Source organism: Oncorhynchus clarkii, chromosome 20 (assembly GCF_045791955.1).
Source record: "Oncorhynchus clarkii lewisi isolate Uvic-CL-2024 chromosome 20, UVic_Ocla_1.0, whole genome shotgun sequence".
NCBI lineage: Eukaryota > Metazoa > Chordata > Actinopteri > Salmoniformes > Salmonidae > Oncorhynchus > Oncorhynchus clarkii.
The window spans coordinates 67482321-67500560 of NC_092166.1; the positions used below are offsets into that span (position 1 = coordinate 67482321).

Genomic DNA, 18240 nt, shown 5'->3' on the forward strand with positions numbered 1-18240 from the left:
CGATAGTTTGTTAACAATAAATTTGTGGAGTGGTTAAAAAATGAGTTTTAATGACTCCAACCTAAGTGTATGTAAACATCCGACTTCAACTGTAGCTAACTAGAAATTAATCAAATGTCTAGTTAGCTAGCTCAGCTTTGTAAATATGACTGTCTGTGAGAGAGCCTATGTAGAACATGTCCTAATGGTAGTCTAACATTGTGTCGTCATCACAGCCTCCGTCTGAGGAGAAGATTAACGGTATCCTCCTGGGCTTCCGGATACGGTACCGGGAGCTCCTGTACGACCGTCTCCGCAGTTTCTCCGTACTCACTGCCAACAGCCCCTCTGCTACCTGGGCCGAGCTCACCTGTGAGTAACAACCTTCCCACAACCTCCTTGTAACTTTTCCACAACCTCACATCAACCTCTCCACAAGTCCCCTACAACCTCTGCACAAGGTCACACAGAACTCCATCAGAACATGTACATAACCTGCCCTCCTTGTCTTCCTGTAACTCTGTGGTTGTGCATGGCAAATCTTACTCTATAGTCTCTCTTATAATCAGTTATAATCAGTCCTATCTTTTGTTTAATGTACAGCTGTTATGTTATATCTGCTCTGTCTGTGTGATACATCATTTCTCTTTGATTAAATGATTGTGGGTTTCTCTAACTGTGTGGATTTTTTTCAGAGTAGTCACAGAGTGCATTAACTCAATGACATGTCTCTCCTCTACTCATGCCCTCTCTCTTCTGGCTGCCCCCTCTCACGCTCATGTTTGACCCCTCACCTGCTCCCTCACAGCCCCCTACAGCGTGCGAAACCTGAGCGAGTCCTCTCTCACCCAGTATGAGCTGGATAGTAAGTCCTCACAGGCCTGCCTACGCTTCACACTCTGTCTCACTGCTGATGAAATACACACTGAACACCACAGTGCCCTAGTGATGGCACACACACTGGCACACACACACATTCATTTAGTTATAAAGCAAAAGGAAGTTAGTCAGTGTGTAAGCTCTAGCCATGTAGATGATGTACCCAGCTGCCTTGTCTTGTGTGTGTCAGGAAATGCAGAGTGAAAATTGAGCTGACTAAATCTAATGAAGTCGTTACCATATTTGTTTGTCTGTTCTGACAGTGAGCTCAAACAGACCACTGTGTGGGCCCTGAATTAAAGACGCCTTGTCTACTGTCTATGTGGACATTGTATCTTCAATAGGATTCACCAGGAAGACTTGCTTGTCCAGTCCAAGGCTTATGGGCTCACGTACTTGTATTTGTTTTGTCAAGCATCACAAGACCAGACGGTCCAATATTTTCAGTGTATTTCTTTCCAGTACGCAACAACCACTCAATTACATCCTTGGACAGATTCTAACTACTGCATAAGACATATTTACAAAATCAACAAATGTATTTTCTGGCATGTATTGATCGCCCTTACAAATGAGGTTTCTCGCATCAAGGATCCTTCCTGTTCAAATAAAGGTGAAAAAAATGTTGGGGTGATGGTGGGTTGTTGGTTAATGTCAGTGTTGTTCCTTGTTCTCCAGACCTGAGCAAACACAAGCGCTATGAGATCAGGATGAGTGTTTATAATGTCATGGGGGAGGGACCAACTAGCACACCACAGGAAGTGTTTGTCGGAGAGGCAGGTAAGTCGCTCAGTGAGGTAGGGAGGTTACACACAACAATCTCTCTCTCTCTCTCTCTCTCGCTCTCTCTCTCTCTCTCTCTCTCTCTCTCTCTCTCTCTCTTCAATCCTTACCTCAACAGAGGACCTGAATAGTAAAACTATAGACTATCCAGTATAGTAGAACTATAGACTATCTGACCACCCAGTATAGTAGAACTATAGACTATCTGACCACCCAGTATAGTAGAACTATAGACTATCTGACCACCCAGTATAGTAGAACTATAAACTATCTGACCACCTAGAATAGTAGAACTATAGACTATCTGACCACCCTGAAGGCAGGGGGATTATTCTGCTTGTCGAGCTACTCTTGGCAAATGTTTATTGGATTGGTACCATTTACAAATGTATTCAGGTTGCAGGATAAGTTTGTTTTTATTAAATTTGACTGTGTGATTCTGGGCATAAAGTGAGAGTAGTTTTCCCTGTCCTCATCTGTAAAGCTATCAGTCCACACACAGGCAGCTAGACAGTAGTGTTTCCAGAAGCAGTGAGGAGAAAAACCCACTCACACTGATTTCACTGATATTTCTTCTGTTTTGTTTCTACCTGGATTTTTGCTAGATTTTTACTCCTTCTTTTTTCACAGTACCCACTGCCCCACCCCAGAACGTGGCCATCCAAACAGCAACGGCCACCCAGCTGGATGTGACGTGGGAGTCTCCTCCATTGGACACTCAGAACGGAGACATCCAGGGCTACAAGGTAAGTTGGAGGGTTTCACAAGAATTCCATACCATAGAATTCTAATCATTTTAATCATTACAGTCAAAGTCATTCAAATGTAATAACAGTTACACGTTTCTGCGTGACTCTTTAATCACAGTGGGATGTAAAGGCTATCTTTACCATGAGCTAATATGTGTCTGTTCTCCATATCTCCTCCTCCCTCCAGGTGTACTTCTGGGAGCTCCAGCGTAAGAACGAGACAGAAAGGCTGCGGACCCTGTTCTTGCCAGAGGGAGGGGTCAAGCTGAAGAACCTGACTGGATACACCACCTACATGATAAGTGTGGCCCCCTTCAACGCAGCTGGGGACGGGCCCCGGAGCCCCCCGACCAGGGGCCGCACACAGCAGGCTGGTAAGTATACTGTAATGTATACTGCCATGTAAAGAAACCCACAGGAGTTGTCTGTGTCTTAAAATGAAAGGAAAGCAATTTTATTGACTTACAGTAAATTCAAATTCCTCCTCCAACCCTCAAACATTCCAACTGTTTCTATCTGTGAGCTTTTATATGATGTTGGTGTCAGCATGCCAAGCCAGAAATGTTAGAAACCACACGGCATAAACATCAGTTCCCTATCAATGGCCTCTTTCAGTCTCTTGACTCATCCACTGGTTTCCTGGACAGTCTTGTTTGGTATGAAAATGTTTAGAGGCTATTTTTCCCCCGTTTTTTTGTCTCAAAGCTCCTACCTGTGGTTTCTTGGAAATGCTTTCTCTCTTGCACAGTTATCTAAATAGCAACAGAAGACAGTCGCCAGATTGTTTTTCCCTCCAAAGATCACCCCCCCCCCTCCTTTCTGTACAGTCACTGTAGAAATGTGTTTTTCATCTGATCCCCTTGTAAAAAAGGAACATTTTTGCAGTTTGCTGTGTTTGATATCTCAAGGGGGAGGGGAGGCGCAAAAGCGGTTGGAAGACACAGAGGGGGGATGTGCTCTGACCTTTTAGGCGAGAGATGGAATAGATGGAAGCAGATGACACGTGTGTTGAGGAGAGTGTTGAGGAGAGGGCAAGAGATGGAGGAGAAGAGATACACAGGGCTGATAGCAGGATGCTCATCACACAATGAAGCCTGTGTTTGAGGGTTACAAATAGTCCTACTCAACGACGTAAGAGAACAGGAGAGCTGTGTTCTTTGTACAGTAGTAGTGTCACAAGCTCATCTATGTCACTAGCCTATTATTACTGGAGCCTGACGGTATGATGGCTGTCATGCCCTGGGGACATTAAATGACTCTAAAAGCAAACAAACAGCACATCATCAATAGTTTTGAAATGACTTTGCGTCTTCAAAATCGAGAGCATCCTTCAGATGCACACAGAGACCTGGGTTCAGAGGCTGAGACAATAAAAAGGGCTTTGGCTAATGCGAGCCGGAAAGGGTCATAGAAGCAGAAGCCTATCTCTTGTTTCTGTAGTGTGAGGCAGCTTGATGTACAAGTACACCTTCTGGACGCTAGTCTATCACAGGGCCATCCTAATGTACACAATCCAAAATATGTTAAAAAAAAAAAAAAAACTGTACATTCCTCTGACCCCCTAACCTCTGACCTGTGTGTCCTCTGACCTCCAGCCCCCAGTGCTCCCAGCTTCATCCACTTCAGTGAGCTGACCACTACTTCAGTCAACGTGTCCTGGGGTGAGCCCACCTACCCCAACGGCATCCTGGAGGGCTACCGGCTGGTCTACGAGCCCTGCACCCCTGTGGACGGTAAGACACCCCCCTCAACCTGTCCGACGCATCCCACCTCACATCTGACAACTCACAATTAATGCCCATCTCTGAGGATTCATTCCAAATTACACCCAATTCCTATGTAGTCCACTACTTTTGACCAGGGCCCTGTGGGACCTATGGGCCCTTATCTAAAGTAGTGCCCTATATAGGGGAATAGAGTGTCATTTGGGACACATCCTGAGTCTCTCTCACTGTATGAGGGTAGGCTAAACATCAACATACCTAATAACTACATTGAAAAACTATATTTTTCCATTGCTGAGTGAGTGGTGGCCATTATTTCCTTTGTTGACGCCAAATAGCATGCTGAATCAGTTGATAATGTTGCTATGTTAACCCTTTTCATTCATTTCCCATGTATGTCCCAACAACTGTTGGAGTGTGCCTGTGTCTGTATGTGTGTCAGTGTGTGTGTGTGTGTGTAATACCCAGTCCCTGGGTATTAGCCCCACTCTAAATGTGGTGTGTTTGTCTAGAGTCTACCGTGGCCTGTGCCGACTGTCTTCACTCCCCCTCCCCCCCAGGCGTCAGTAAGATAGTGACGGTGGACGTCAAAGGGGCCCCGTTCTGGATGAAGATCAAGGATCTGGCTGACGGGGTGACCTACAACTTCAGGATCCGGGCCAAGACGTTCACCTATGGGCCTGAGGTGGAGGCTAACATCACCATGGGGCCTGGGGAAGGTTCGTCTACCTCTAGCTGAGGCCCATATCCTGACTTGCAATATGCACACTTAACTCAACCTTCTATGTAAATCCTTAATTGAAATCAATGAATGATTTACAAATGCCAGAGTGTGCGGATCTCAAGTTAAGCTTAGGCCCTGAATATGCCCTAATAATTTGAAGGTATATTGAGGTTGCCTGACCCTACAACCTTTCTCTAACCTTTGACCACCATGCAGGAGCCCCCGGACCCCCTGGAGAGCCCTTCATCTCTCGCTACGGCTCAGCTCTGACCATCCACTGGGCTAACGGTGACCCCGGGAGGTCGCCTATCACACGCTACGTCATCGAGGCCAGACCCTCAGGTATAGACACCCAACACGTGACATACTGGACTGGACTCCACTTGCTTGACTTATTCTTTTTAGCTTCTAGTGGAGCAAAGGGCCTCAACGGTACATCTCCAGCGAACTATGTTCTGGACAGTTTTCATTTCTGGAGGTGGTGGACATATTGGATACTTCCAGATGGATCCACAGTTCACAATCCTTTCCAATCATGCAATCTCTTAACCCAGCTTGGTACTTGCTTCGACAGGAATAATATGATTTAGAATAGGATGTCAATATGGTCCCAACAGACGGTGATGTTTACTCACTATTCTCTTAATGGAGTATTGATTGGGGTGCAGCGGAGCTTGAGACATAACGTCAGGTTTCGCCTGTGATTGACAGCTGTACAGTGGGAATAGAGGAATGATGGATGGAGGCACATCGAGAGAGATGGATTACACCACTGGTGACTTGAGGAATGGGTGGATGGGAGTAGGGGGCACTGAGCCCCAGATGTTAAGAAAGTATCATGCAGATTCACTTGGTAGCATACCGAGTGAGCGTGTCCCTAACCACATCAGTAGGACTACTCAGCTGTCCATATTACTAGTTACTATGGCACAGTTTTTCCTTGTCAGGAAAATACTCCTGGCGCTACGACAGATTAACTTTACCCTTCATATCGTCACTACGTCACTAGTGACATGAACTTTAAATGAACTCTGGTGTTGGCTGATGTTCTTGAGGACTCCATAAACGTCAAACTCCTAGGAAGATGTATGGTTATTAGCACTTAGCCCTTATGGATTCTGGCAGCCATTACAAAAGCAAACATGAAACATCCCATAATATTCCATCTTGTGAATCATACCTACTGTCTTTTATACGCTTGTATACCTCTCAAAGACAAGAGAGCATTACGGGAGATTTACAATATATGAATTGCATGATGTTTATATGGTTTGAATTACCTTGGATATAGCCAGATTATGTTTTACACTAACATATAGGCTTTTAAATTGGCTTTTCTATCGATTATATAATGACTACTTTCAGTCTTGTTTACCTCAGTTTTTTCATGTTTGATTACAACTCATCCAAAAACCTTATTCTACTTCTTCTACTCTAACAGATGAAGGCTTGTGGGATATCTTGATCAAGGACATCCCAAAGGAAGTGACGTCATACACCTTCAACATGGACATTCTGAAGCAAGGGGTTAGTTATGACTTCCGGGTCATTGGAGTGAACGACTACGGCTACGGATCTCCTAGTCCACCCTCAGCCTCCATATCTGGTGAGTTATTTCATATATCTATGTCCCAAATGTCACCCTATTCCCTTGTGCACTGCTTTTGACCAGGGTCCATAGGGGGGACATTTGGGACACAATGGTAATTGAGCGTTGGGTTTTCATGTTAATCAATGACAAAAATGTTACCTTGTTTTATAGAATTTAAGAATAATCAGTGTAACAGAAAATATATGGTTTTCAGAAGCTACCTTTGCGTCAGTGCTCCCTGCTCTGTCCTTGTGTTTAGTCCAGTTGTTATATTGCCTGTGTTCTTCTCCTCCAGCCAAAAAGGTGGCGCCGTTCTATGAGGAGTGGTGGTTCCTTGTGGTGGTGGCTCTCGTGGGACTCATCTTCATCCTTCTACTGGTCTTCATCCTTATCATCAGAGGACAGAGCAAGAAGTACGCCAAGAAGTCTGAATCAGGTGAGAGGTCGAGCGGAAGACATGATCAGCATCATATTACTAGACAACAAGGTCTTTGTTATGTTGCTTTTTATCTCAAAGATTATGTATTTCTATTCTACAGTGGTCTACTTTTGGCATATAGCCTACGGGGGGGAGTAAAGGGGAGAGAGAGGGAGAAGTGGTGGATAGAGAGAGAGACAGGGAGAAATGAGAGAAAGAGACAGTGATCTGTAGAGGAGGAGTATAGTAGGGGGCCTATCTAGTTGTGCAGTCTGCTCCTCTCTGACATCAGCAGGTATTTCCTCTGCCTCAGCACTTCTCTCTGCTGTGTGGCGCTGCCAGTGCCAGCCTGCCAGGCTGGGGCAACCCACGGGTCTGAAACACAAGAGGTCCTTTCTTCTCTTCTCTCCCTTCTCTCTCGTCTCTCGCTTCCCTCCCTTCTCTGCTCTCTAACACAGAGATACTCTCACATACCCCCTGTAACCCCACTCATGGAATACTGGACTGGTGCAAGTTTACAAATCAGCTCGTTATAGTGACTAAATGTTTGCAGAACGGCAGCTTTGCCGCCAGATGCCCTTGGAGGGGTCTGCTGTGTAAGGGGGGTAGTATATGTTTGGACCCTTGGAATCTATGTTTAGATGCCTGGCTAAACTCACCTAATATACTGGTGATGACATCATTGTGGTATTTCCAGTCACTCTAGTTTCTATAGAACTCAGCAGTAACAGTAGTAGTGGTAGAGTACATAACATAGCATATGCATAACATCCATTCATGAGCCATCTTCTTGTGTTTCTATAGAACTCAAAGTGTATGTCCCAAATGGCACCCTATTCCATATGTAGTGCACTACTTTTGATCAGGACCCATAGGGTGCCATTTGGGACACAACCATACATTAGTAACAGTACTAAAGCTGATCCACCCCCTAAAAATGTTTTTTTTTTTTAAACAGTACTAGAGTGGGCTACTGTACATGACATACATAATACAACATCCATGCATCCTCTTCACAGCATCACTAACCCCCACCTGCCTGTCCGTCCATCCCTCTGGCCTGTGGTCACACAGTGTCTCCCTATGTGTGTTCATCAGGGAACAACTCTAACTGTAATGCCCTGACCCATGGAGATATGGTCAGCCTGGACGAGGGACGCTTCCCCGCCCTGGAACTCAACAACCGCCGGCTGTCCGTCAAGAACTCGTTCTGCCGTAAGAACGGCGTCTACACCAGGTCAGTAACTAGTATGCTAGCTGTTCTGGTAGACTTCCAGGCATTGCGCTAACGCTAGTTAGCTATGGTTCGCAAAACTACCTTCGACTACCTTCAAACTGCACGCAAACATGAAAATGGTATCCATGAGTTCATCTGACTTATTGTCAAAATCCCATTAAATAGACTGGTTTGAATATGTTTATGGTACTAATGATTATGGTTCTGTGTTTGTCATTATTGAGGAACACTATGACCTCATGCCTTGAGAAGTCCAACTGAGGCTGATTGCTGGATGGAAAGGACTTTATGCTGTGATGGATTAGAATGGATACTCCTATAAAGCTCTGTTTCCACTGTAAAACAGTACACACAGAGAACTGCTGCTTTTTCTAATGAGGCAGTATATTACAGACCTGGGTTCAAGTACTATTTAAAATATTTCAAAAACATTAAGCATTTGCTTTAGCTTGCCTAGTTTGCCAGATGGGCAGGATCTGTACTTGTGTGACTATTCTATTGGTTCCATTGCACCAGGCAAGCTCAATCAAGCCAAGCCAAAGTATTTGAAATTATTTTAAAATAGTATTTGAACCCAGGTCTGGAATATTCCACTGTCCACAGCTTAACTGTTGATGAGTTCATTACCTTGTCTCTGTTAATCTCATTGTCTGGCACCTTGGACCAGTGATCTAAATGGCAACTGACCAAACTCACCAGGAGGGACTGAATATGGATTGAGTCACAGTTATAAACCCATGACCCTTTATTTTCCATTAGATGATCACCCCAGTTGCAAAGCTACTGTTAATTTACCAAAGTTACCAGAAATGTCTATAATTTTGGTAATTGATGGTAATTTTTACTTGGAAAGCATTCATATATAGTTTTTTTTTTAAAGAATATATATATATATATATATATATATATATATGGATATCTGTGTCCATATTGTCCATGAGTTTCTAGTGGACAGACCATATGGTTCAAGAGAAAATAGACAAATTCATTTAAAAAGCATCTAATCAACAATGGTATTCATATTAACTCTGCAACTCTTCCAACTATCGACTTTTTTCACAATTGCCATCAGTTTGGCGCCAAAACATTTACATCAAAGACATAGTAACATAGTAAAAAAAGGGTTTAATAAAATATATAAAGGATCATTTCATGCTGAAACCCTCATATTAAACACCAATGGTATTCACTAATCTCGTGGTTTATATTTAGGATCATGTTTTACAGCTTTGTCAGTATTCTAAAATCATCTTATTTGATTATTTGCTGTATTTTACATGTGATAAGGCCCCACAGAGGGCCAGAGATAATTAAAGACACCTGTGATCATCTGAAGTACCCAACAAGGTACAAGTTACCAAAATCCTGGTAGTTTACTGGTAACGTTAGAAAGTTTCCAGCAGTAATATACCCTCCCTTTGCAACCGTACCCAGTGTGTATCCATATTGCCTTGCCATATTATGAGTGATCCCAAAATTGCCACTATTGAAATTTGTCTTTTCACTGTTTCTTTCTGTGTTTTATCAGTACGTTAGGAATGACCACCACATTGCAATATATTGCAGGCTCTGTGTGGAGTGTGTAATTGTGTGTGTAGTATTGCCAGCGCGATGGTATTAGGTTAGAGGAGATAGTATTAAGATGAGTGTGACTGACTGACTGTGTGAGCATCCCAAGTAGAGCACTAAATAGGGAATAGGGCTCCATTTGGGACTGAAGGCGAGCGAGCTCACAACAACCAGCTGGAGAGCCAGGTGTCCTCTGCTCCGATGCTCTGATGCTCTGATGCTGTGCCCGGGGGAATTAGCCCTGTCCTTGATCCCCGGGAGGTGTGTGTGTGTGTGTTTGCCCTTGGGAAAGGATCAAAGGTGCCCTGGCCTTTGAGGAGCAGCCAGCTAGCCAAGTGAGAGGAGGGTTGAGAAGAATGGTGAGAAGAAGGAGTGAGAGGAGGGGTGAGAGGAGGAATGCTCAGATGTACCTCTGCTATCTTTGAACTCCCCATAGCTGAGGTGTAAGGAAGGGAATAACTGGTAAGGGTCACTCGAGCGGCTAGATGTTTTTTTACCATTCGGCCATCAGATTTGCCACCAATGCTCCTTATAGGACACATCACTGCACTCTATACTCCTCTGTAAACTGGTCATCTCTGTATACCCATTGCAAGACCCACTGGTTGATGCTTATTTATAAAACCCTCTTAGGCCTCACTCCCCCCTACCTGAGATATCTACTGCAGCCCTCATCCTTCACATACAACACCCATTCTGCCAGTCAGATTCTGTTAAAGGTCCCCAAAACACACACATCCCTGGGTCGCTCCTCTTTTCAGTTCGCTGCAGCTAGCGACTGGATCAAGCTGCAACAAACACAAAAACTGGACAGTTTTATCTCCTCATTCAAAGACTCAGTCATGGACACTCTTACTGACAGTTGTGGCTGCTTTGCATGATGTATTGCTGTCTCTACCTTCTTGCCCTTTGTGCTGTTGTCTGTGCCCGATAATGTTTGTACCATGTCTTGTGCTGCTACCATGTTGTGCTGCTACCACGTTGTTGTCATGTTGTGTTGCTACCATGCTGTGTTGTCATGTGTTGCTGCCTTGCTATGATGTTGTTTTAGGTTCCTCTTTGTGTAGTGTTGTCTCTCTTGTCGTGATGTGTGTTTTGTCCTATATATATATTTTTTAAACATTTTTAATTCCAGCCCCCGTCCCCGTAGGAGGCCTTTTGCCTTTTGGTCGGCCGTCATTGTAAATAAGAATTTGTTCTTAATTGACTTGCCTAGTTTAATAAAGGATAAATAACGTTCATTTATTTTGGTGGTTTACGAGAGGGTAAAGAGTGTGCTACTACCCCTCTACATTTGAGAACTGTTAAATATTTCACACCTCACTCACTCAACAGTGGATGAGCGTCTGAGTGATGGGGGGAGGGAGGGAGGGAGGGAGGGAGGGAGGGAGGGAGGGAGGGAGGGAGGGAGGGGAGGAGTGGGCCTGTTGAGCAGAGCTTCCTCTGAATTGTTAAACAGGCAGTTTATCATAATCTCCCACAGGGCCGACAATAACATTTCTTCACATTCACTCCTTAACCCTGTCTGCTCATAGCAGGGCTATCCCAGCCATGACTAATCTTGTGGAACTAGTCCTTTCTCACAGAAGAGACTATTGTGGAACCAGCCCAATGTGTATCTGCATTTTGTTGTAACGTCTAGTGCGTGAGATTAGCCCAGGACCAATAAGCAATTTGAATTAGTAGTGGAGATTTGTATAGATCTTACTGCAGTGGGGAGAATGTGATGGGACAAAGTTACAGGTTTGTCATTGAGAGTTTGTGTTGACATTTTATTACACAATGAACTGCTTTTTATCTAAATGACGAAGGGAGTCTTGTCTTGTCTATGTCAGTCTGGGGACTTTAAGGTCAACAGCAGACAGATATCAGACTTGTCTTGTCTATGTCAGTCTGGGGACTTTAAGGTCAACAGCAGACAGACATCAGACTTGTCTTGTCTATGTCAGTCTGGGGACTTTAAGGTCAACAGCAGACAGACATCAGACTTGTCTTGTCTATGTCAGTCTGGGGACTTTAAGGTCAACAGCAGACAGACATCAGACTTGTCTTGTCTATGTCAGTCTGGGGACTTTAAGGTCAACAGCAGACAGACAGCAGACTTGTCTTGTCTATGTCAGTCTGGGGACTTTAAGGTCAACAGCAGAAAGACATCAGACTTGTCTTGTCTATGTCAGTCTGGGGACTTTAAGGTCAACAGCAGACAGACAGCAGACTTGTCTTGTCTATTACAGTCTGGGGACTTTAAGGTCAACAGCAGACAGACATCAGACTTGTCTTGTCTATGTCAGTCTGGGGACTTTAAGGTCAACAGCAGACAGACAGCAGACTTGTCTTGTCTATGTCAGTCTGGGGACTTTAAGGTCAACAGCAGACAGACATCAGACTTTGGGCCGGGCTGGGGTAGGTTCTGATCCAACAGCGGACAGATATCAGACTTGGGCCGGGCTGGGATAGGCTCTGATCCAACAGCAAATGGACAGCAGACTTGCTCAGCAATTCCTCCAACGGCTCCAGGAAGATGGATGTTAGCGTTGTCCAGGTTCCAGACAGCTGGGATGTGACAGGGGAGACCTGAGCTAGCTCAACATGATCCGGACCTTATCTGGAGGAGCAAGGAGAATGTTGCAACTTATGTTGCAACTTGTATCGCTTATCAAGCGGTGCAGTCCTTCATTAGTGACTGTGTGTCCTCCTCTATCTAACAGGGCTGTCAGCAAGGTCACAGTGTTGGAGGTTATAGGATCAAGGATCTACTAACAGCCATTTATGGGCCAAAATTAAAGGTCCTGAACTCCCCTTTCTGAAAAGTACTTTTACTCTCATGGCTAAATACCAGGAAGTTTGAAAAGACAGGCTGAGTTGGCGGGAGCTTATGTTCATGACAGCTCTTGTTAAACAACTTGGAGGCAGTGAGCGGTGTTGCAGTAAAATCATCTCAAGTAAATTTGGTCATACACAAAGCAACTCAAACAACATGGAAATTGCATCAATTATATCCTTTTTTCAAATGATTTTTTATATACATTTCACATTTTGCATGTCTCTTGTGATGCAGTTCACAGCAGCACTGACGGATGTGTTGACTTGACAACTGCCTCTGAGTTTTCAATGACCCTTCCCCCCTTTTGTTCCATGCTGGCTGAAGACCTAGCTAGCTAGTAACACCAGACACAGATGAAAGAGTAAACACTGAAGTATCTTTGCCATAGATGAATGGGGTAAACTTGTAATTATATTTGCTGATAACTTAGTCAGATATTGGAGAGTAGAGTATCTAGCTATATAAACCACAACCCTCTGCAAACACGCCTTCTGTGATGTTGGTTATAAGGCTGTACTTATTTAAATTAGGGAAGAGATTATATCGTGTTACCGTTGGTGTATTCCAATGAGAGTTAAGGTGATGTCACCTTGTCCCCTTAATAATGAATGCAAGTGTTTGACATGCGGGAGGAGACCAGTAACTTTATGATCAAACTTTATCAATGTAGAAGCAACAGTCATTTTATATACTTTGATCTGGTTTCCTTCAAATATCATCCAAACCAAGAAAAACATTATTTGGACTGTTCATGACCTTTAACTTATAGAAAATGTCAATAATACATGAATAGATTTCCATTGTGCTAATTTCACTCCTGTATCCAAGTGTATTAAATGTAATCTTGTTACAAATTATTAACAGTATTAGATGGAATTGAATTGCAGCTCTCTCCGTGATTTCTCTAAAGGGTTGGGATTTAGTTCAAATTTGTTAGCGCCACGCTCGTGATTACCCCCCCCCCCCCCACGCACACACACACACACACACACACACACACACACACAATGTGTCAATTACAGAGCCCCTGATACAGAAGGGCAAAAAATAAATAAATGTACATTGCTTTTCCGGGAGGGGGGGGGCTCCCCAATTGTCAAATGTTGGGGAATAAGAGATTTGAAAGTCTAGGTTTCAAAGTTTGGTTTTGGGAATGCACTCAACCTCTAAACAAAATATTTGTGGAATAAATACTTATGCAAAATAAGGTTGATTTTGGACTGTAAAACTGAACAGTTTGGTGTGGCCTGAGGGAGAGAGAGAGACAGACAGTGAGGGAGAGAGAGATTGAGAGAGGCTGTCCCGGCCAAACCAACCAGGGCCAGTCAACAAAAACAGATGTCTGATTGTTTAACAGGCTTAGGGACAGAGGGAGGACAATGTGGAGGAATTTATGCAGAACGCAAAGCCATCTTTTTTTCACCGAATTTTAAGAAGAACCCTTGAGTGCTTTGAGAGAGCTGTTCTGAGGGCACCACTTGTGAGTGTTGTGAGGTCTCTCTCTCTCCCCTTCTCGCTCTCATAACAAGCATTCTCAATACCCTCCCCTTGACACTATCCACTACTACACTTATTCACTCACTCCACTGCTCATAAAGATCCCTCACTCCATACTCATAAATTGTGCCCTTGTAAACCTCCACTCCACACTTATCTATGAATGGAGAGGTTTTTAAAGTGTCACCCATGCTCCATGAAACATGGCTGTTGACTCGTACATGGATTCATATGGATGATAACTTTTACAAGAGAGCGAACAATAACCTAACCTAAACATCCTGAGCCTTCCTATGTGAGACTGCATGGGGATTTCTGCCTATGCAGTGAGCTCCTCCACTCCATAAGGGTTCAATTCATGAGTTGGTCACAAGGCTAACTGTGCCTGCCATTGCAGCCCACAGTGTTTAATCAGAAGAGATGATTCATACTGAATGCAGGCAGGCTGGGATCTAATGGCTGTCCCATGATCCTGATAATAAACAACCCCACCATACCCCCCCTGCCCCCTACCCACCACTACCCAAACAAAAAGTGAATGTAGTGTCTCCATCAGATATTAGAGGGAACAGTATTTTTATCCCTTGAAAGTAGACTATTAGTGTTAAGTGCCTGGAGACAGTTCAGTATATTTCACTGATCATCAGTGTGTATCCTTCAACTGTTTCCCTGGTTCCTTTCATGCAGTTTCTCTGTGCCATGTCACTCTGATGTGTGAACAGGATTTTTTTAGTGATTTAATACAAGTTGCTTAAGAGGATGGAACTTTCTGTTTCCAAAACGCTATATATCCATTTTCAGAAATGTTGGTAAATTAGCTTGTATTGTTTAAAAACTTCTGAAAGAGATTGGTGTGTTTTTTCACTATCTAATCATGGCATGGGGTTATTCGATGACAGCATGTATTTGTTTAAAATCGATCACTTAATGGTTTCATTTTACGGTATATATATATATATATATATATATATATAAATATGGTCCTGTCTCCTCAGGTCTCCTCCTCGGCCCAGCCCAGGCAGTCTAAACTACTCTGATGAGGATTTGAGCACCACCAAGTACAACGATCTGATCCCAGCTGAGACCAGCAGCCTGACCGAGAAACCATCTGAGATATCAGACTCTCAGGTACCAACAGTATGTACTACTACTCTTAATGTCTCCCATCTCACTGTCTGTCACACTGTCTGTCTGTCAACATATTGAATCCCTCTGCACCTTACCTTCACATTGATGCTATGCCCCTAGATGTGGATCTAGGGGTGGGGCATCAGAATTTCCCCCACTAATGGTTAAGATTAGGCCTGGGGGAGGAACAGCTATATCCTAGATCTGTACCTAGAGGAAACAGCATGCCGGAGTGATTGGCTCAGTGCATTATCCAGGCGCCTGGTTGTGATCTAATGTAACCTTGTCTGTGAGCACACTCAGGGCATTGATAGGTTTGGATGTGAAATGTGTCCCATGTCTCTCCTGGTCTCTATGGGGCTGTCAGTCTGAGCTGGAGGCAGGTTCTGGGAGTAGGGCCAGTGGCCAGTGCCCAGCGCTGTTGGTGGTCGGAATCAAGCACAGAGGATGCACATGCACACATACACACACAGACTGGAGTGTCGGCTGCGTTCTCAGACCCAGACTGGATTCCTTCCACAGCCCTGTCCTCGTCTTGGGCAACCGTTACCCATAATGCCCTTCAATACCGGTCCCAGTCTGCTGTTGGCATCTGCTGAATCAGAGGGACAGACAGGGCTGGGGCCCAATGAACAGCTTTCATCAATGGACTGGATGTCTCTCTTGCTTCCTCTCTCTCATCTTTCTCTCTCTCTCTGCTTCTCCTCTCTCTCTTTATCTCACTCTCTCTTTATCTCCCTCTCTCTTTATCCCTCAGATCTCAAATTACATTTTTATCTCGCTTTTCATTTTGATCTTTTTCCTGGCTGGATCGTTTTCCCCTGTGTCTATATGGATCCCCTTGTTGCTGTTTTTGTTCACGCTCTATCCCACCTGTACTCTGCTCTTGTAGTTTTATGAAAACCCTGTGGTCGGTAGTCTGGTTTTGATGGCAGTCAGATGAAAGTGAGGGGGAAGCGGTTCTAAATTCCCCTAGTATCAGCCTTCCTTCTATGTTTTCTTTCATCTTGGAATTTTTTACTTTAGCTTTCCCAAATTATCTAGGACTCTATTCCTCATATAGTGCACTCCTTTTGACCAGAGCTCTATGTAGTAGTGCACTATAAAGAGAATAGGTTGCCATTTGGGATTCCGTTTCTACGAAATCCATTCCAGTGTGAATTCCAAAGAGCCAGAAGTCTCTCTCCACCTTATCAAGAGCTTAGCTTCTTTCACATCAATGGAGAAATCTCCCACCCAATGAACTGCTACGGACAGGATCTTTCCCTACAACCAAAACATCCTCCAATGTGAGCCATTTTTACATGTCATCATCGGGCTGACATATCTACTGTTCCACACCCCTGTATTGTCAAACAAGTTCAAATACAGTAGCCATATCTAGCCCTCCAGCCCTCCTTACAACCCCTGCCACCACCCCAGACTTAAGGGGGCCAGACAGGAGTCACATTTGATGGGATTGGAGAGCCTGTTCCTCTTAGCCCCGCGGTTCCCCTGCCATCCCCTCTGACAGCATATCATCACCCAGATGACCAGGAATGTGATGCTCCTTTTGAAGTTTTATTGAGCGGATAACTCCAGGCCATCAGCTTACACACACACACACACACACACACACACACACACACACACACACACACACACACACACACACACACACACACACACACACACACACACAAACACACACAAACACAACCCCCGGCTATCAGCTCTGTTCAGTGTTGGGTTGGGGTTGGGGCTGTCTCCATTGAGCCCTATGGGCCTCCAGTGGCAGGTATAAGTTGGCTATTGTCTTCCTCTTAAGAAGGGATTTGGAAGAAGAAGAAGTTAATGTGGGGTTGTCGTGGCAACCAGGCCACCACAACTGTGCCTGGACTGCCTGCAGGTAGACAAGACAAACAGTCTCCAGAAGCCAGGAGACCGTGTTGACTTAGGCGGTTTGTTCAGTCAAGTGTTACCGTCTCTCTGTGTGTCTGTGTGTGTGACACTCTGGATAGAGACCAGCGGTAGAGAATGGAATGAGCTCATCTCTGAGGCGATGGGAGATGGTTTGAAGATAATGTCTGCGTCCCAAATGGCACCCTATTCCTTTTGTAGTGCCTTATTGCCCCAATTCAAAAGTAGTGCACTATAGAGGGAATAGAGTGCCATTTGGAACTCAGCCAGTGTGATGCTTCATCATGGGAGAGGAAAGAAAATATCTGTGTGTTCTCCACCCATAGACGTTGTGTGTTACTGGAGCTGAGACATAGACACCACATTGAAAAACGTCTGCTGTGTTATGATTGTCTCCCATAACAACGCAGATGATTGTTTTGACTGGAACTACTCCGAGGGTTCGTCTGTAGCATTATTAAAATGCTATTAAGTCATATGATGTCACTTCCTGGAACCAAACAAAAATAGAATAGGATGTGAGTATGCTAGAGTCACTAAAACATAAAAAGATAGAGAAAGATTATATTAATTAAATGCTGTTTTGTGTCTTCTCACTTTTGTTTTGTATTTCACTTGCTTTGGCAATGTAAACACGTTTCCATGCCAATAACGCCCCTTTGAATTAAATTGAGAGAGAGAGAGAAACAGAGGAAATACTTGACAATAAAATACTATAATTCCTTACATATATTTCTGATGTTAGACATTTATACTGAGACAGCAATGTTACATTTTCAGACAATAGCCCAGAGCCAAATCTGTCAGTACTCTCTGATGAATTATGTGCATCCTAAACAACAGCAGTGTGTGTGCAGAGGGGGATTAAAACTCTGTAGTCACACTAAATCCCTGTCTCAAATGATGTACAGCTGGATTTTAGGGGATTCCGGAATCAACTTTTTATAATCATACACACACACGGACACACACTTATACGAGCGCATAAACACACACAAACATACCTCATCCTCCTCCCTCTGTACTGTCCTAGTGTTTGTCTGCTGCCTGGGGTTCCTGCTGTGCTCACTGTAACAGTGATGAGAGGGAAATAGTGCACCCCCCATCCTCCCTTTCTGTTATCATCCATAACTACATGACAAAGGGTGGTTACACGTGGTCTGCGGTTGTGAGGCCGGTTGGACGTATTGAGAAATTCTCTAAGACGAAGTTGGAGGCGGATATGGAAGAGCAATTAAC

General features: G+C 44.1%; 1 protein-coding gene across 1 annotated transcript in view; it reads left to right on the plus strand.

Moving 5' to 3' along the window:
- The window catches only part of LOC139376789 (sidekick cell adhesion molecule 2b), a 459837-nt gene that overhangs the window by 427028 nt on the left and 14569 nt on the right, over nt 1–18240 (plus strand). Inside the window, exons 33-44 of the mRNA XM_071119717.1 lie at nt 216–351; nt 788–844; nt 1537–1638; nt 2272–2387; nt 2578–2764; nt 3986–4123; nt 4627–4833; nt 5055–5180; nt 6280–6444; nt 6725–6865; nt 7946–8084; nt 14970–15102. Of these exons, the coding sequence (XP_070975818.1) occupies nt 216–351; nt 788–844; nt 1537–1638; nt 2272–2387; nt 2578–2764; nt 3986–4123; nt 4627–4833; nt 5055–5180; nt 6280–6444; nt 6725–6865; nt 7946–8084; nt 14970–15102 (1647 nt within the window). The remainder of the gene's footprint in view (nt 1–215; nt 352–787; nt 845–1536; nt 1639–2271; nt 2388–2577; nt 2765–3985; nt 4124–4626; nt 4834–5054; nt 5181–6279; nt 6445–6724; nt 6866–7945; nt 8085–14969; nt 15103–18240) is intronic.